Source organism: Carcharhinus amblyrhynchos, chromosome 6 (genome assembly GCF_965287045.1).
Source record: "Carcharhinus amblyrhynchos chromosome 6, sCarAmb.v2.hapA, whole genome shotgun sequence".
Taxonomy (NCBI): Eukaryota; Metazoa; Chordata; class Chondrichthyes; order Carcharhiniformes; family Carcharhinidae; genus Carcharhinus; species Carcharhinus amblyrhynchos.
Window position 1 is genome coordinate 81,305,034 of NC_137329.1, and position 20,424 is coordinate 81,325,457.

Sequence of the window (20,424 nt, forward strand, 5' to 3'; positions counted from 1 at the left end):
CGCGCCTGCTCTGCCATTCATTTTGATCATGGCTGATCATCAAATTCAATATCCTGACGCTGCCTCTCCCACCCACCCCCCCAAACCCTTTGATCCTTTTAGCCCCAACAGCTTTATTTAATTTCTTCTTGAAATCACACAGTGTTTTGTCCTCAACTACTTTCTGTGGTAGTGAATTCCACAGATTCACCACCCTCTAGGTGAATTTCTCCTCACCTCTCCCTTAAAAGATTTGCCCCTCATCCTCAAATCTTGAGCCCTAGTTTTGGATTCCTCCACCATTGGGAACATTCTTTCAGAATCCACCTTGTCCAATCTTGTTAGAATTTTGTAAGTTTCATTCCAGCAGGATAGCAGAGAAGAAAATAAACTCACTGAGGAGTTAAGAAGAACATGGAGTACCTCAGTTACTTGAATTTTCAGGCTCAGAAAGAAGGCTATTTGGCAAAATAGACCTATCTTATCAATCTCCCTGCTGTTCATCTTGGTGCACTCTTAAATCTCTTTTTCTTGTATCACATCTAGTTGTTCTTTGAACCTTTTTGAATGTGACCTTTCCTGGTAACTTACTTTGTTACCTGTGTGTAAAAGAAAAAATTCCACTTGGCCTATCTCATTTTTAAGACAGGGATGGAGAGGACCTTCATCAATTTGTTACCTGCTTTAGTCTCTTTTCACTCAATCAGGATTTACATTTAATGATTTGACCAGCTTGCTTCATTGAGAGCTGAAATATCCAATTTATTCTGATTGTTTGAGAGACATGAGAACAAGAGGAGGCCGTTCAGTCCCTTGAATTTATTGTAGCATTCAGGTAAATGTTGCCTGATTTGTATCTTTACGTTCTTCCACTCAGTTTGGTTCAGTACCCCTTGCTGAACAAAAATCTTTCCACTTCATTTTGAAATTTTCATTCACACAACCTCAACAGCTTTTTGGGGCTGAAAGTTCAAGGTTCTTTTCCTACCCTTTTATGGTATCCTTATTCCTGGTATCACCCTGAATGGCCTAATCGTAATATTAATATTATGTCCACTTGTTCTCGAGCCTGCCCACCTAAGGAAATGGTTTCTCTTGGGTAAACTTAGACATTATTAATAAATTTAAAGTTTCTTAAAGTTAAGGTTCTTTTTAAAGTTCATTTATTAGCGTCTCAAGTAGATTTACGTTAACACTGCAATGAAGTTACTGTGAAAATCCCCTCGTCGCCACATTCCGACACCTGTTGGGGCACACTGAGGGAGAATTTAGCATGGTCAATGGATGAAACCCACCCAGACACGGGGAGAACGTGCAGACTCCACATATACAGTGACCCGTGCCAGGAATCAAACCTGGGTCTCTGGCGCTGTGAGGCACTAATGCTAGCCACTGTGATGCCCATGTATCACCTTGCTACCCAAAATACAAAATCCATATCATGTCCTGTGTACTTTGCCTGAACACAGGCCTTGGCTCATTCTCTACTGATGCTTCATCCCGAGTCTTTTTCTTCATAGTTTACATCAGTGATGGTTTGCCATTGCCTTCCAGTCTCAGTGAGGAGGTTGGACCTAAAGCTAACTCAGCTGGAACGGGAATCAAACCCCTGTTGTTGGCTTTATTCTGAACCTCCAGCAAGCCATCTAGCCAACTGAGAACTGGCCCCCTTTTGTTAGTATGAGATGAAGAAGTTTTTATATATCTGTTCCATAGCTTTTTAACTGAATATGGTTGCACCTTTGCAGATTTCTGTTCCACGGTGACCATTGTGGATGCTTCTAATGGCAGGCTCAATTGTGTGCTTTTCAACGGGAACTCTGATCTACTTCCTAAAATCTACAAAGTAGGAGATGTGGTTCGTTTCCATAGAATCAAGGTGGGTTTGTCAATTTGTTTTTGTATGAATTGAGCTGATATTTCATCATAAAGCATACAGAGTTTAGAAAGGATTTGCATCTATGTACCGCATTTCACGACCTCAATGGTCCAAAGTTCTTCATGAAGTGTCAATGTAGCAACATTGAGGAGATAATTATGAAAGTTTCTGAATGATATGTATATATAGAATAGATATAGGTTTGGGGAGAATCATAGAATCCCTGCAGAGCAGAAGGAGGACATCCAGTCCATCGAGTCTGCACCGACCGCAATCCCACTCAGACCCTATTCCCATAACCGCACATATTTACCCTGCTAATCCCATGGCACTAGGGTCAATTTAGCATGGTCAGTCAACATAACCCGCATTTCTTTGGACTGTGGGTAGAAACTGGAGCACCCAGAGGAAACCCACACAGACATGGGGAGAATATGCAAACTCCATACAGGCAGTGATTCAAGGCTGGAATTGAACCTGAGTCCCTGGCGCTGAGAGGCAGCAGTGCTAACCACTGTGTCACCATGCCACCACAGTGGTAGTGTTACTGTGTTAGCAATCCAGAGGACCAAGGTCATGCTCTGATGACATGGGCAGCTCGTGGAACTTAAGTTCAGTTAATAAGATCTGGATTTTAAAGTTGGTCTTAGTAATGGTACCCATGAAATTATCCTTGATTGTTGTAAAAACTCATCTGGTTACAAATGTCATTTAGGGAAGGAAACCTGGCATCCTTACCTGGTTTGTCTGCACATGACTCCAGGTTCACAGAAATGTGGCTGACTCTGAAAGTTCATCTAAAATGGCCTAGCAAGCCACCCAGTTCAAGAGCAACTAAGGATGGGTACAAATACCAGCCTTGCCAGCGACATCCTCATCCTCTGAAAGAATAAGTGAAGAATAAATCCCCCCAAACACACTGTGATCACTGCTGCCATCACAAACACACACATACTTCCTACATCTCACCCTACTCACTCACGTACTCAACAGCCTCTCTTCCCAAACATTCTCCTCACACTCATTCAGCAGCTCCTCTCCCCAAACTCTTTCCCTCCACACTGGTTCACTTACTCAGCAGCCTCTGTTTTCAATCCCCCCATCCCACCACTTGCCTTTCAGCTCAGCCACTCCACCTCCTGATTTTTCACACATTCAATCAGTGACTGAGCGGTACTTGCCTACCCCTTCCTGTGCTAAGTTGATGAGAAAACATCCTCAGCTCACTCAAGCTTACTGCTAAAAGTGGTATCTGATGTTCAAAAGCCATTTGGGCTCATCTTCCACTCCATGGTATTTATTGGCATTGGTCCATCTTAAATACAGCAATGCAAATTTGAGCCAATATCTCCTAATTTTGTGAAATTTCCGTAGCTCTGCCACTCTTTGGATGAAGATGTGATGTCTCACTCTCTTCTGAAAGATCTGATGTAACTTTGATTTTAAACTGATATGAGGTACTCCAGGACGGATATCACATACATGCACATCACTTCTACTTATGAGGTACTCTAGGACAGAAGTAGAAGTGATGTGCATGTGCGTACGCGTGTGTATGTATGTCCTATGAAAGGGAAAATTGCCATTAGCAAAAATATATGGGCCAAGTTGTATTGGCTGTGTGTGGGAGATAGCCTCAGACCTGTGCTGAGAAGATGTGAAATCTGAACCAACTGCCCAGAGACCAGAAAACATTTTGGGTGGAATTTTCTGCTTCCCCACTCCCCCGACAATCCCCTATGCCGATTGTCAGCAGGATGGTTGAGCCAAGCAAAATGGTGTAGATATAGGCAAGACCAGAAGATCCCTCTGATGGTCAATGGTGAGTCACCTCCACTGCCCCAAATCATGCCATGGGAAATCCCGCCCTTTGTTTCATATAGCACTCATTTCTGAATTTCCACAGAAGAGTGGAAAATTTTGCGAAGTCGTGTTGCATACCTTTGTAGTAGTTTTGCCTTGAATAACATGACTTTATCTTTAGTTAAAGATCTAGAAGAGAGTGTGCCCAAGAAAGTGTTTACTTGAGTGTTCAGACCAAGTGGGTTCTTTGGGGGAGACTTTGCAAGCTTTTTTAAACTGTAACTTTAATCTTATGTGCTTAAGTTTTATTTCCTTCACATTAACAAATCTTTATTTTTTCTTAAATGCTATAAGTCATCCTGGAAGCTTATACTTCTATGATCATTAGGTCTTCCCGCATTGTCAGAATACAAAAAAAAGGTTGTGATCAGTAAGACAAGTTTCCGTCTGGAATTTTTGCTTTCTCTGCAAGTAGCATCTGTAACATAATGAGGTTGGAAGTTGAGGTTGGAGTTGAATACAATAGAATGCTGAGGTTGAGATATTCTGAGACAATAAATAAGGGAAGGGGGGTTGTCCTATTACCTAAATGGCATTTATCTTGGTGACAAATAAATTATTGGCTTTCTCACTCTCATTAGAGTGGCAGTGGTGTAGGAAAGAGATAGTTGGCAATGGGTAAAAATCATCCAGGATTCCTTTGTGATCCAAAATGACTCTACATTATACTCGAGATCAGTCTTGAGTATTGTGTTTGTCACACATCAGATGTGTCAATAACCAAAAGAAAGTCATAATTTTCTGATTGATGCATCGAGCAGTTTTAATACGATTAATTTGTTTCCATTGTTATGACTGATCCCTGGATGAGGCTCCCTAATTTGTTATGATTCTGGATGAGTTTCCTCCAAATTCTTACACTTCTGACTGAGGAGGGATGAATTATCCAACCCCCTTGGTTGGTTGCAACGAGGTTAATTTAAAGCTATCCCTTTCCGTGTGGATACCTTTTCCCAGTTCAAATGTATTTATGTTTCAAAAAGAATTAATTTAACCAGCTTTTCCTGAGTTAATGAAAGAGTGAGTTTATTAGTTGCTAAAATGCAAGAAGAAAATAATAAAACCCAACATACATACACACAGGTTAGAAATGAGGAATGACTCCCAAAGTAAAAGTTTAAAAAGACATACAAACTTTGGCTTGTCCATAGCAAGTAGATGGTGAAATGTTACGGCCGTTAGGCTGGGTAATTGTGGTAGTTTCTTGATTCTGCAGGTTTGCTGAAAGGAGTTGTCTTGCTTCCTTTTCAACTGTGGCTTTGCTGACTTCACTTGCTTCCAGCAATCAGTCAGAGAGAGAGAGAAAGAATTTAGCCAGGGATATCTAGAATGTTTTTGAGCTGTGATCCTGGCACCATAGAACTCGAACACCAGACTAGCACACAGAGACTAGAGTTGCAGTTGGTTTTTAACTCCTTTGCCCATTTATTCCTGGAAGGGGAATAACACAAACATGTCTGGGATACAATTCACAGGAGATGGTTCCTGCTGAGATGGTAATCAGTTTCCATTATCTCCACAGGAGCTCACAATTCACTTTGCATTGCATCTCTTATTTTCAAATGTTTCCAAAAAAGGGTGTCACATCCCATTGTCCCTCTCTGGACTGAGTATAATCTGCATAGGAATTCCAGCAACTATTTAGTTTGCAGTCACAGCCAGTTTTTGCTGGTATATCTTTTTTTGTCCACAAGTATGTCTTATTTAAAAGTTCAAATATCTGTATGTAATTCAGGGCTATGATTCATTGTCATGATGCAGTCTTACCACTTGCCTCACCAACCTCTCCCATTTTTTCCAAATTCCTCAGAGCTACTAGTTATATAAAAGTATTCAAATTTCAATTCTTGGAAATGTCATGTCAGTTTGAAAGTTGCTGAGATCTGACATGCATGGGTTTCCATACAGTACCTGCGTTCCACAATCATCCTGCAATGAATTAATATGGATACATATTGTTAAATGCTATGTGTGACTAACATTAAACATTGATGCTCACTTACTCCTGAATAATCTACAGAAAATGTAATTGGCATTCTGCTCCCTAAAGATTATTATTTTTTACAAGTTTGCCTCCAATCTCTACGGGATTGTAACCACATACAGTGAGAGGAAAATGAGTAGAACAGAATCAGCTTTGCGGCAGTCTAACAATCCAGATTAAACTGAGCAGAAGTGAATAGAAGTGTTCCCAGAGGATTTTTTAAGTTGACTTGTATGCTTACTGTTAATTTTCTCATTAATATGTGCTGAACAAATTCTCTGTTGAACAGGATTGCATTTCCTGGGCAATGGAGAAATAGGATGTGAGCTACCTATTAATGAGTCACAGAAAAATATAGCACAAAATAGGCAATCTGATCTATCATACTTATGCTAGTCCTTTTGTGGAGTTCTCGAATTGCACCCCCCCCCCCCCAGTCTTTCCCAGAACCCTGCATTTTTCCCCTTCAGTTACTTATCCAGTTCTCTTTTGTTTGTCATTATTGAATTTGATCCACTATCCTTTCACAGTGTGTTTCATCCCATCATAATTTGCTGAGTAAAAAATATATTTTCTCACAACACCGCTGGTTCTTTTACCAATTATCTGAACTCTAGCCCTTGGCTTACCAACCTTCTGTTACTGGAAGCAGTTTCTCTTTGTCTACTCTATCAAAACCAATCATGATTTTGTACATCTCTATAAAATCTCCCCTCAACCTTCTCTTCCCTAAGGAGGACAACCCCAGTCCATTCTTCTCATATAACCAAAGTCCCTCATTCCTTGTACCATTCCAGTAAAACTCTTCTGCAACTCTCCGAGGCTTTGACATCCTTCCTAAAGTACTATGTTTGGAATTGAACACAACATTCATGCTGAGGCCTAACCAGTGTTTTATAAAATTTAAGGAAAATGGGCTTACTTTTGTATTCTCTTCCTCTATTAACCAAAGCCAATGATCCTGTTTGTTATAATTTAAATGACCTTTCTAATGGCTTTGCCAGCTTGAAAGATTTGTGCATGTTCAGCCACAAATTTCTGTCTTCCTGGAGCCCTCTTATGATTGTAGCATTTAATTCAAATTGCTTCCCCTTATTTTCCTACCAAAACTTAGTCCAGGTTATTAATATATATCAAAAAGAGAAATGGTTGTAACACTGATCTCTGAGGTACACTATAGTATTATCTCCTTTACAGCCAAAAAACACAGTTCAGCCCATGTTCTATGATTGAATTAACGAAAACAAACTCTATTTTCTGCCCCTTTGCCAATTCCATATCTATGCTGCTCCTGCCCCTTTAGTCCCATTAATTTAATTTTTGTTAATCAGTCTCATATGGTATGGAGATTAAAATTGAACTCATGAGAGATCCTGTTGCTGCATGTCAGATCATAGAATCATAGAATAGTGCAGAAGGAGGCCATTTGGCCCATCTAGTCTGCACTGACCACAATTCCACCCAGGCCCTCACATATTTACCTTGCTAATCCCCCTGACACTAGGGTCAATTTAGCATGGCCAATCAACCTAACCGGAGCGCCCAGAGAAAACCCATTCAGACATGGGGAGAATGTGCAAACTCCACACAGACAGTTACCCGAGGCCGGAATTGAACGTGAATCCCTGGCACTGTAAGGCAGCAGTACTAGTCATAGTGCCACCCCCTAGATCTGACTTTTCATGATAATGGCACCATGGATTACCATGTCACTAGTGTGTCAAAATCCTGAAACTCCCTCCCTAAAAGCAATGTGGGTGTACCTTCATCACATGCACTGCAGGATTCAAGAAGGCAGCTCACCACCACCTTCTCAAGGACATTTAGGGATGTCAATAAATGCTTGCTTGGTACGATGCCTTACCCAGCTCTTGTAGATGTAGTTTGGAAAAAGTAAAATATTAAAAATAGACTACTGGAAGGAACGCTGCTGATGCAACAGCTGAAGATGGGTGGCCTATGCCCAATGAACTTTAGCTGTTTGACCTGTTGTTTTCTCTCCTTCATAGTCAGAAATAAGGTTGTTCGCTGATGATTGTACAGTATTCAATGCTATGCACAACTCCTCAGATTAGGATGCAGTTCACAACTGCATGCAACAAGTTTTGGCTTGGGTTGATAAATGGTAAGCAACGTCGGTGCCTCACATGTGCTAGGCAGTGACCATCTTCAACAAGAGATGCAAACGATGCCTCTTGCCCAGCATCTGAATCCTGAGGGTTATCATTGACGTGAAATTTAACTGAACCGACCAGGCTACAAGAGGGCAGTATTGCATCATGTTGTTAGGCAGAAGTTTTGGCGATTATCTATTCCCCCAAAGTATGCTGCTTGAGTTTCTCAACCATTACTCTTTAGTTACAGGAAGTATTGACAAATTTGGACCTCTACACAATCCTGCTTTCTTCTCAGTCATGTGATCTGGCATTATTAATATATTGGTATCACTTATGCTTCTGATGTTAACTCTTTTCATCCTCCACCAAGTCTTTATTTCCAATCATATTTACAACTCCACCCACCCCCCCACCCCCAATCACAGATGTCACAGGATTAATCTATGAGGTGTCTTGACAAATCAGTATGATCTCATCAAGTTTAGTCTGAAACCGCTGGATGCTATGTGGCATCTTTGCAAATTCTTTCATGTGATAAGTGACTTGTAGGCTATTTTGATTTTGAAATTAAATATAGTTTGAAAATTTGTTGTATGCCAACGTTGCTGCCAACATTTCTTTTTCTATCATAGCCCATCATTGTTCTGTTCTTGTGTATTCCAAAGGCAGAATAGACTGAACTACGCTCATTATTTCTTTGCATTTGGAATAAAACTGCCCCCAGACCTGCATCTGTTGCAAATACAATCAGTCATTCAAGGCTTGGGAAGAATTTAGAAGTTGTTTAATCCATTTGAAAGCCTTTTGCTGGCCCAGATTCCTGCACCACTATTGACTCTGCCTCAACAGCTCATTAACCATGGTTAGATTGAATAGGAAGTTGCCTACTTTGGTTGACCATCCCAAGGAATCTGCAAAGCATAGTTCCTGATTTGGGGAAATTTATGGTCACTTTTGATTTTTGTGGGGCAACTGTGATTCTAGTGCCTTGTTCCATGTGACTGAGAAACCTGATCACAGGTTTGGTGAACTCACATTTTTCATTGTGTTAGGCCTGTATCTTTTAAGTTGCTTCGGACTGTTCCGATTCTGTGATCTTCTCTCATGGAACCATGTATAAGCATGTCATCCATGTGGCATTATACTCCTTTCATGCCTTCTAGAAAGTGAGGCATTCTTCCCTGGAGTGGACGCTATTCCAAAGGGCAATCTGTTGAAACAGTAATGATTAAATGACATTATAAATATGTTCAGCAATCTGGATTCTTTAATCCTACAGTGCAGAAGGAGGCAATTCTATCCATCAAGTCTGCACCCACCACAATCCCACCCAGGCCCTATCCCCATATACCCTTGCATTGACCCTAGCTAGTCTTCATGACACTAAAGGACAATTTAGCATTACCAATCCACCTATCCTGCACATCTTTGGAGCGCAGGAGGAAACTGGAGCACCCGGAAAAAATCCACGTGGGTACAGGGGGAACGTACAAACTCCACACAGATAGCAACCCAAGCCAGGAATCGAACCCTGGTCCCTTGTGCTGTGAGGCAACAGTGCTCACCATTGTGCCAGAAGTAACCAACAAAATGCACTTCGTTAAATAGGATACTCTTGGCTAGTTTGGCAAGGCTTGCATCTGTTGAGGTCATCAGGTGGATCATATATTCCACTGATTTGTTCAGTTGATTTAAATCCACGCAAATTCTTATAGGCTTCGAGACCGTTACCATTCCTGGCCATTTTGTTGGCTTGGTGACCTGTGAGATAACCCCTTTGCTGCTGCATGGTTTCAATTTCATCTTTGACTTTGTTCAAAAGTGGATGAGGGATTTTCCTTGGTGGACAGAGGCAAATTAGTTTAGCTTATAGGGTGATAAGGTACTTGATGTTTAGCTTTTCTAGACCTGCAAGCAAGACTAGAAATTCATTTCATTACTGCTGTAGTTCTTCATCCACTTTATCGATTGCTTTTAGTTTTGGGCATGCCTTTCTGTTTAGTAGAACAGGTCTTGATTTTGAATGACATTGAGAGGTTCAAGGATGTACCAATCTTTATATTTCAGCTTTGCCATGAGTTGACCTTTTCAGTTTTAAAGTCGTTGCCCGAGGAATTTGTATTTTAATAGATGAGAATTGCAATGCAACCTGCAATGTTTGAGCTGTTTGACTTCATCTGATAAAACAGAAACATCTGCTCCTGTCTAGCTTCAAATCTGGGATGTCCATTCACTCCAGCTTTAATACTCCAGTACTCGTCTTCAGTATTATTTCCTTCCCCCGGCAGGTTATTGTTTTACTTGCAGTTCTTTCACTTGTATGTGGTTCGATTTTAAAATTTTCTCTCTTTTTAAAGATTGTCAGTGTTTTCAAATGACTAACAATTTTGGAGTAGCCTATTTTTCTACATTTGTGGCAGTATTTTCCCCCTTGCCCCTTTTTCAGATCAATTCCACATGTCAAAGACATTCCAATATTGGTGATTGACGTGCTTTTCTCCATTTTGGCAGGCTTAGACATTTGTGTGTTCTCTTACTCCTACTGCCTGGAAACTGATTGATCTCACTCAATCTTCCCCCCAGGGCTTTTTTTCTTCTATTTTCTGCATTCTGTTTACCTCGCTTTCTGAATTGTTTTTACTCATGTTACATTGACATTTTATTTGTATGAAGTATGATCACGCTTCGTCACGAACCCTGATTACGATCCTGCTGTGAATCTGCTCATCAAGGATCCATAATCATAATTTCCTACCAATCCACAGCGACCATTGATGAATGAATTCATGCTTTTGTCTGGTTTTGCTCTCTATTAAATTTCTCTCTCTCTCTGTTATTAAATTCTGATGGATACCGAAATAAGAGTTGAAAGCTTCTACACAAGAACTACTTCATTCTCATCAATCCCTTACTTTGCTATCACATTGTCAGTGATGAAGCCTACTGCATAAAGCAGAGCATTGTCCTGATTTTTCTGATATTGTTTATTTAAACCTGAAGCAGTTCTGTACGTTATGAACCTTTTTTTCTCATTGTCCCAGTTCTGGGCCCATTGGGAGCCTTCTGCACTCTGAATTCTGGGTATGATAGCATGGATTCCATGCTTCTGCTGAGCCCTGGAATTGTTCCTACTCCTGTGCTACTGCTTGTTGTTTTAGGCCTGTGCTTACTGCTGTACAGTTTCCACCTCTATACCTCAGCTTGCATCTCATGCTTCCACGATATTCCAATGTTCTGGTGAGTCTTAATTTTTTTTATTTCCTCCTTCCTTGGAGGATCGTTTTACTTTTCTTGCCAGATCTGTACCTTTTTAAGGTTGACTGGGTCTTTCACTTGCTGCCACCATGTTTCGTTGTGTGGTCACAGACTAAGTGGGGCATTTGGACATTGTCTATTCTCACGTAGCATGCAGTTCAAGTCTGTAGTTTCTCAAAACCATTACTCGTTATTTACAGTCAGTATTTACGCATTGGGACCTCTAAATGTGGTTGGAGCTTCTCCTCCTTTAGATCTCTCTTACTTCTCAGTCTTGTGACCTGTCATTAATGTTGCATCGGTGTCATATATGCTTCTGATAACCTTTTACCCTATTCTTGGAGTTTGGGAATTGTGTGGCAAGTGACTCACCTCCTGACTCACCAAAGCCTTTCCTTTATGTTCTTTTACGGGATGTGGTGTTGATGGGAGGTCATCATTTATTGCCCATCCCTATTTGCCCTTGAGAAGGCGATGGTGAGCTGTGTTCTGGAACCATAGCAATCCCTATAGTATAAGTACACCCACAGTATTGTTAAAGAGGGAATTCCAACATTTTGACCCAACAACAGTGAAGGAATGGTGATATATTTCCTCGTCAGGGTTGTGAATAACTTGGAGGGGAACCTCCAGGTGATGGTGTTCCCTTGTGTCTGGCGCCCTTGTCCTCCTAGATGGTAGTGGTCGTGGGTTTGGAAGGTGCTGCCAAAGGAACCTTCATGAGATCCTGCAGTGTAGCTTTTAGGTAGTTCACACTGCTGCCTCTGCGTTGTTGGTGGAGGGATTGAATGTTTATGGAAGGGGTGGCAATCAAGAAGGCTGCTTTGTTTTTGGGTGGTGTTGAGCTTCCTGAATGTTGTTGAAGGCAAGTAGAGAGCATTCCATTACACTCCTGAACTTGTGCCTTGTAGATGATGGGCAGGCTTTGAGGGGTCAGGAGTTGTGTATCTCGCCACAGGATTCCCATCCTCTGATTGCTCTTATAGCCACAGGTTTATATGACTGGTCCACTTCAGTTTGTGTATAAGGTAATTCCCAGGATATTGATAGTGCGGTATTCAGTGATGATAATGCTTTTAAATGTCAAGGGGCTTGATTAGTGGCACAAATATTATTTGCCACGTCAGCCTGCTATCTACAAGGCACAAGTCAGCCACTTGCCTGGAAGCGTGTTATACCAACAACACTCAAGTATCTTGACACCATCCAGGACAAAGCAGTCTGTTTGAATGGCACCCTATCCACCATCTTAAACATTCACTCCCTCTGCAGTCAGTAAGCAGTGACACCATCTAGAAGATGTACCCCATCAACTCATCAAGGTTTCTTCAATAGTACCTTCCAAACCCATAACCTCTACCATCAAAAAGGTCAGTAGCAGAAAATAAATAGAAACGTTATCACCCATAAGCTCCCCTCCAAATCATCCTGGTTCAGAAATGTACTGCCGCTCCTTCACTGTCATTGGCTCAATAACCAGTGTCTCCCTAACATGCCCTGTGAGTTCACCTACACCACATAAACTGAAGCAGTTCAAGGTGACTCACCACCACTTTTCCAAGGATGATTAGGGATGGACAGTAAATGCTGACCTTGCCATCAACACTTAACCCATAAAGGAATGGGGAAAAAAATTGAGAAATATCGATGAACGGCTAACATTGAAGAGAGCTAGAAGGTGAGATGAAGCATGAAATTGTAATTTGATGGTGCCAGGTTTGGGCTTAATTTTTTAAGGGCTGGACATTGAAAGGAAGACAGAAGTGTTCCATGGTTTGAAGTCCCAGAATGGATTTTGTTAAAATTTAAAAGAATGTGGTGTGATAGTTGGACACAATCCAATCAAAATTGTTACAAATGACATACTTATTGACCAATAGAAAAAATACTGAACCATCCTGTTCTATGAGATCATGATACCTCATGGGATAGCCCAATATATCATCCCTAAACCTGTCCTCTAGTCTTTTAGTCAGACATCATATCTTTGTTTTTGATAGCAGCTTCATAAAGAATCTTCACTAAAAGAGTCTCATATGGGCATCCTTCAATTGATAAAGGGGGCCTACAAAAACCAGCAGTATTTTCTGGCCTTGTCAGTGAAGTTAACTGAATCTTTAAGAGATGCGGTCAACTCATTGTGCCTTCAGGATATTTCCCAATTATAGCCCTGATAAGTTTTGTTTATTGCCAACATAATGAAACACATATATATATTGCTTATCAATTCAGTGACTGAGCTTTTTAATCACTGCCTTCAACTAAAGGGGTATCATTGTGTTACCTTTAATTCTTGTCAGTTCCCACTAAGTCCCCTACCATAACTCTTTCATTAGCTAAGACATTAATGTCTTTCTGACTCTGTTTTGATTAGAAACTGTGAAGGCCGCTTTATTAAAACTCAGCCTTGCATCAGTTGTTTCTGATAAGGTGTCTGGTGAGGCAATTAAATGTCCTTTATGGCCTTGTGATTTCAACAGTTGGATGCCTTAAAGAATGTATCTAATATATGCTTGGTATCAAAGGGGCACTCTGTGCATCTAAGTTTTTTTTTAATTTCTGAAATGTATAGAAGATATATATTTATTTGTATGGACTAATTAAAGGTATTATATGTATCTTTAAAACTATAAAGCATTTAAAACACCTAATTACAATTACTAACAAACTTACTCCCTATAGAGAAAATTAATTCTACATCTAAGTTGATTAAACAAAAATCCTAGAAGAGTCTGCCGATCTTATAGTAGTCCTTTCTTTATCTTTCTACACTTGGAGCATTCAAGAGAGAAAAGAGTTCATAAGACAGAAAGATGAGGAAGATTGTGAGAGAGTGTAGTTGAGGAAGAGGAATGACTTTTCCTTTATACTAATACTTAACTTAAAATGCAGCTTACGTTTGTGCGGTGGTTTAACTTAGTAAAACATCTCAAGGCACTTAACAGCATTATCAATAATAAATCTTTAACATGTTTTGACACCAAGCCATAGAAAGAAAATCAGGAAAGATGACCAAAAGCTTCATCAAAGAGGCACGCTTTTAGGAACAATTTGAAATAGGATATTTGCGTAAAGAAATGAAGAATCTAGTGTGGAACATCGAGGGCTGAGGACCAAGGTCAAAAGCACAGCTACCAATAGTGGAGCTGTTAAAAGCAGGAATGCGTAAGAAACTAAGTAGGGGAAGCAGGAAGTGGAGGATTGTAAGGCTAGAGGAGATTATAGTGATAACAAGGGACAAGACTATGGCAGGATGAGAATTTTAAAATTGAATCTTTGCTGCACCAGGAGCCAAGGTAAGGGCCATGGGAATTAATGCAAGTTAGGACAGTGCCAGTATAGTCTATGGCACAGTGGTTAGCACTGCTTCCTCACAGTGCCAGGGACCTGGGTTCGATTCCTGACTTGGGTCACTGTCTGCATGGACTCTGCACATTTTCCTGTATCCATATGGGTTTCCTCCAAATGCTCCAGTTTCCTTCCACAATCCAAAAGACATGCTGGTTAGGTGCATTGGCCATGCAAAATTCTCCCTCCATGTACCTGAACAGATGCCAGACTGAGGCGACTAGGGGATTTTCACAGTAACTTCATTGCACTATTAATGTAGGCTACTTGTGACACTATAAATAAACTAATTTTCTGTGGGATTGGAGATGGGTGATCAATTAGGAGGTCATTGAAATAATTAAGACCAGAGGAAACAAAGGTGCAGATGAAATTTGTCACAGCATTTCAGCTGAGGCAGGGTGGAGTCAAGCAGTGTAATGGAAATTAAAGCAGGCATTTTTGGTGATGAAGAAGGTACAACATCAGAGCTCATCTGATGGTCAGATACCAAAGTTATGAAATGTTTGATTCAACCTCAGACAGTTACCAGGCAGAGGGATGAAGTCTAAGGTCAAGAAGCGATAGGGACAGAAGCAATGGCTTTGTTATTCACAATATTTAGTTGCAGGAACTTTCTACTTATCCAATACTGAATGTCAGACAGGCTATATGTCTGTTCCCTCCTTCATATTGACACAAGCTATGTTTGTGGAAAAAGAAGTGGGACAAAAATGGATCCTTGTGGGGTTCAGAGGTTAAGATTTGGGAAGCGAAGGCAATGCAGGTAATTCACTGACTGCAAATTTGCTAGATAAGAATGGAACCAGGCAAATGCAGAGCTACTGTGTGGACAATGAAGGAGAGTTGGAGGAAGTCATCTGTCAACCACATAAAGAGTCAAGGAAGGATAGTTTACCAAAGTCATAGTTACATTTGTTTTCTCTTGTAAATTTATGGGATGGTTTAGGAAAGATGAGCATGAATTAGGGAAATAACAGTATGTTCAAGGCCTTTGGAAATGGGGGCGATAGTTTGTAAGAATAGAGGGATTAAGGATAGCTTTTTGGGAAAATGGTAAGGATGACAGATCTGAAAAAGAGAGGGCAATCATTGACGATGTTAACAATATAAGTTAATCTGAGGGACAGGGAAGAAAGTTGCGTGGTGATCAGTTTAGTGAGAATCTGGTTGAGGGAATAGGAAGTGGGTTTCATTCGATGCTAAGCTTGAAGAGGAGAGAAAGGGGAGAAAGTTCAGAGCAGTGGGGGGACCCTAGCAGGTAGTTTTTCCTGGTGAGCCATTGGACAAGAGGAAGCAGTTAAACCACAGAAAAATCCATGAGCTACTGACATGTGTTGTTGAAGTTGAAAGTGAAGAGGGTGTTAAAAACACAGTTTGTAATGGTAAAAAGAAACCAGGGGTTCTCTTTGCATTCAAAGTTGATCTTGGAATAGTATATGGTTGGCAGTGGACAAGACGATGTGTTATGTGTTTCAGTCAGATCTGACAATGAATGGTTAAACCAGCTAATAGCCATAAATGTTCAAGCCTGTGTCCCTTGTATCTTGTATGGTGAATGTATAACATTAGTCTGAAAAAGATGTAACTTTCACTTATTAGCACAAGTAAAATCCTTATTTGAAACATTTCAGAGATCCTTTTAAAAAGTTTTGATAGTTGTGTGTTGGTGTGATGTTGGCTTTAATATAGTAGAGGTCTCATGATTAAAACTGCCTTCAGGACACTCGGAAAGATAATTGAAGGAATGCCTTCCAACTGCTACAGACTGGAGTGCGCGTGCAGAACAGGATTTGATTTGCAAGAGCATTTGTTTAATCAGGAGCAATATGTGTCAATTGAATCTTCGATTGGAGTAGGGTAAACAAGATGTTTGATTCTTCTTTTCTACTGAGCCCTGTTCCTTATTCCTTGCTCTTCACTGATCGGTAACCAGGCTGTAAGTAAGTGCGAATGAGAGGCTGGGGAGGGAAAAACTGGCTGTACATCAGGCTTTCCCCCTCTCTCCCTGTGGAGAACTTGTTGCCTTTCACTTGATAGTCTTCTGTAGCGGCACTATGGCAATCAGAATCTTAGCTCTGCGCATCTTTAATGTCATCTATCCTTGTCAGGACTTGATGACAAACCATGTTGGAACTCCAACACTCTGAATTACCCATCATTTCTCTTCCTTATGCACCGTAAAATCCATCACCAAGGATCAGTGGTGATCAATCAATTATACTTACAGGCCGGTGCAACTTGAGAGATGGATATGAGGGTCTCATGGAAGAAGCTACAGAAGAAACAAGATGTGATTGTATGGCTAAGTGATTCTACAACTTCTCATCAAAACCCTATAACTGTGAACTTCCCAGCTCAGGTTTGGGCTACTACATTCATGTGCAGTGGTTTAAAGATCAAGAACATCCCTGGTTTCTAATGACCTCTACGCTGCTGTACAGCGCTTGGTTCCTCCGCTGCCTTTCAGCACCTGGCAGATTCACTCTCTCTCCCTTTTCCAAGCTAGCTGCTTGTTTTCACAATGAAGGTGACTGTAAACTTCTTCCTGTAGCTCCAAGCTAGGCAAATCTTCAAACCTCTTTTCTCTCATTAATTCTGTCTCCATCTGATTGCTAGCTCCCACCTACATTTTGCACAGCCAACGATTAAGTTAACATTTTCTCTGTTTGAGCGGCAAACCTGGCCAACATTTATCTCCCATGCTTCTGAGACTGTGTTGCAACTCTCTCTGTCTGATCCCAAACTGAAATGCTTATTACCTGCCTCTGTGAACAATTGCACTAATAAATAAACAAATGAACCTCTCTAACCAGATGGCCCATGTTTGTGGCAATGTGGCATTCTTGTGATGTTCCAAATAGAAATGTAAACCAATTATGCTTTACCTTCAAATCCAAACCTTCTGATTCTGGGACTCACATGACTGATTATGTCCATGATGGCGTTAATGGTCCTCTCACCAGAATCCTAGGTTCCATGAAGGACCTCCCTTGTTGACAATGTTGCTTTTGGTTTCTTTGAACGATGGACTACATGAATAATCCAAACCCCTATTGAAATAATTACAGACCACCTGTCCCTATCAGAAGCTCAAAGATGGGTCATTCATTGCTACAGTGTACTTCCTTTTAACTCTAATTGTATTAAATAAAAATAGGTTATCCTTTGAAATTGTACTTAACTCACGCCACCTTGAATTGCAATTACTTCAGCATTGTTTATTCGTTTCTCAACCAAGTCCTTCCACTTAACTTTTAGTTTTAGTAATTAAAGTGTCTCTAAAACACGTGCATTTTGGAATCGACTGCTTGCAATGCTACATTTCAGCAGCACATTATTGATTTAAGTGCTTCAGGAAGTCAGGTGGTAGTAAAAGATGCTATATAAATGCAAACCTTTGACTTTTATTAAATTATTCCATTTACAAATCCTATATGTGATTTTCTTGTGGGTAATGTATTTTTACACCTTTTGTCCCACTGACACTTTTTGTTAAAGTATTTTTTGATATTTGCTATTATTTCTCCTGAGGCAGCATGGAGAATCAGTTAGATGTGTGAAATGACCTCATGCTAGCTTGGAACCCATAGTCAGTCTTCCAATGAACATGAAGATGGAAGGGTTGACTTCAAGCATTGAAATCTGTGGGTAATGTGAAAAGACTTATGTAAAGAGTTTGATACAAGAATAATTGGCCTATTGTTTGAAATGCCTAAAAAGCCCCTCTTCCCACTCAGCCTATTCACATACACACCTCCATTGTTAGCTGATGGTAAAGAAATTATTAAACTTGAATCAAATGAGTCTGTGTAGCTACATTTTCTCCCCAAAAAGAAGAATTAGAAGTACTAGTGCTGACGCTAACTCAGTCTCACATCACTTTACAAAATGATTCTCCTCCAAAGATGCATGGGTTGGGTGGATTGGACTTGCTAAATTTCCCCTTAGTGTCTGGGGGCCTAGCTCAGGTTAAAGCATGGGGTTAGGGCCTGGGTGGGATTGCGCTGTAAGATTCTATGATTCAGTGTTTTTGTAGCCCCAAACATGTCTGCTATGATGTTACATCATCATCATCGCCCCAGCATATTTACATAGACTTTCTGTTTTCAAATCATACACTTAGTATCACACTGTGCCTCTAACTGTACCCCAGCTGTGTGCAGGACAATGAAGCATGAAGGAGAAAATGAGATTACTTACCATGGAGTGACCTTCATTCTTCAATGGAAAGAGTCTTCTACTGAGTGCGCCCGACTTCCTTTCCCCTGTGGCATCGTAAAGCAGGGTGAATTTAATGCTCGCAGTCGGAGAATACAAATCACTGCAGTAACTAAAATTCTTCTAATTAGTCCTCTTGTGGGACTGCTCGCTAATCCAGTTACGTAAAAAGTGTAATGAAGTCAATTTAATTTTTTTCGAATGGAAATTAAAAATGAAAACCAACTTTGCATTATTTCTCGAGCCCAGCTTTGAACGGTGCATTGTAGTGCCATCTGTAGGTTTCCATCTGAACTCTATTGAGTTTGATCTGCACACTGAAACAAGTGGCCTTCAAAGTAAGGAATGCCATGGGTAATTGATCAAGGGCACTCCTTGTTAACAGTGCATCCTTTCAATTTAGGGAATACCGGAATACATAGTGCAGTGCTGACACATTGTCTTGATTGGATTCCCCAAAGTTTCCTGCACAAATCCAGTATCTGGAAAGGATGTCTCAAACACAAAGTGAAATCTCCTGCACAGGGTGGAGTCTCTCCTGCACAGAGACGTGCCTACACTGAAGGAGGATTTTTACACAGAGATGTCCGACATGAAGAGATACTACAACAGCTGGTTCACAGCATTATAAAAGAGACATACATAATAGTTATCCGAAAAGTTCAAACAGAGGCTTGGAATTTGCACCGAATCAAAATAATCTGGGAGTCTTTTTAAAATGATGGCTGGTCCCAATTCTGTCATTCCTGCTGCCCTTCCTAGGATTTCTGATTTTTAAGAATAGCCTTTAAAGATGTTCAGATCAAATGCCCACACCCTGCGCACCTGCCCTGGCGATCTCCATTACAGGGCGATTACAAGCATGCCTTAGTCCTCTGCAAATGTCATGGAGTCGGGCCACATTTTCAATTAGTCTGTATGAGGGCACCTTTTTTGAAAGGTTAGTGCCAAAAGATGGCCCTCATGCCAGTGGGTCTGTTTCCATGCTGTAAATCTCAATGACTGTGTTATTCTATGTCCCCCACGCACCCCAAACAGGCCTGTTGCTGCACATGCCAAAGTATTACCTCCAAACAACATTTCTAGTGCTTCATTTCGATATGTGAAGGTATGCCCCCCAAGGAACCACAGCCTCGAATGGCTCCCCTGCCATTCCAAGCTATGTAAAAAGTCTGACAACACCAGGTTTTAGTCCAACCTATTTATTTGAAGCTATGGCACTTTCATGCCCATAATCAGCTGCATAGAAACAATGAACACTATAGTGACAGTAATATGTGTTTTAAAAGAAGTTGAACAAGTCATTTGTTGATAATTTCACTTTAATGAAAAAATCCTTTTTACTGTAGGCCAATACATGTTCCTATCTCATGATGCAGGTTCATGACACATCAAGTGTCAATCACCCAAACTCTTCAAAGTTTCAACAACTGAAACTGGAAGTGCTTTAAATCTTTTAAAATTGCTCAGGTGTTTTAGTACTCTAATGGATTTCAGGGCTCTCTGCCAAGAATACATAATGAAGCTTGGATAAGAGCCCAGAAATATATTAGCTTGTTGAAATACTTACGCTCCAGCAAAAGCATTGCTTGATTAACAGCTCTGCCTCTCTGATTTATGCTACCAATTTCTCAATGCTTATTGACACAGGAGGTTTCAAACACTTACAATTTCAGCTGCTGAATCTTTAATGTGACTGGATGGCTGACAGTTTTATTGGACCATGGTTAACAGGAACTTATTTTGAAAGGAAGTGTAAAGTTATCAGTGAATTACAT

At 40.6% G+C, this 20,424-nt stretch overlaps 1 protein-coding gene across 1 annotated transcript in view; it reads left to right on the forward strand.

The window, feature by feature from the left end:
- The window catches only part of pot1 (protection of telomeres 1 homolog), a 333,590-nt gene that overhangs the window by 192,856 nt on the left and 120,310 nt on the right, over positions 1 to 20,424 (forward strand). The window contains exon 8 of the mRNA XM_080190783.1: positions 1,728 to 1,858. Within this exon, the coding sequence (XP_080046909.1) occupies positions 1,728 to 1,858 (131 nt within the window). The remainder of the gene's footprint in view (positions 1 to 1,727; positions 1,859 to 20,424) is intronic.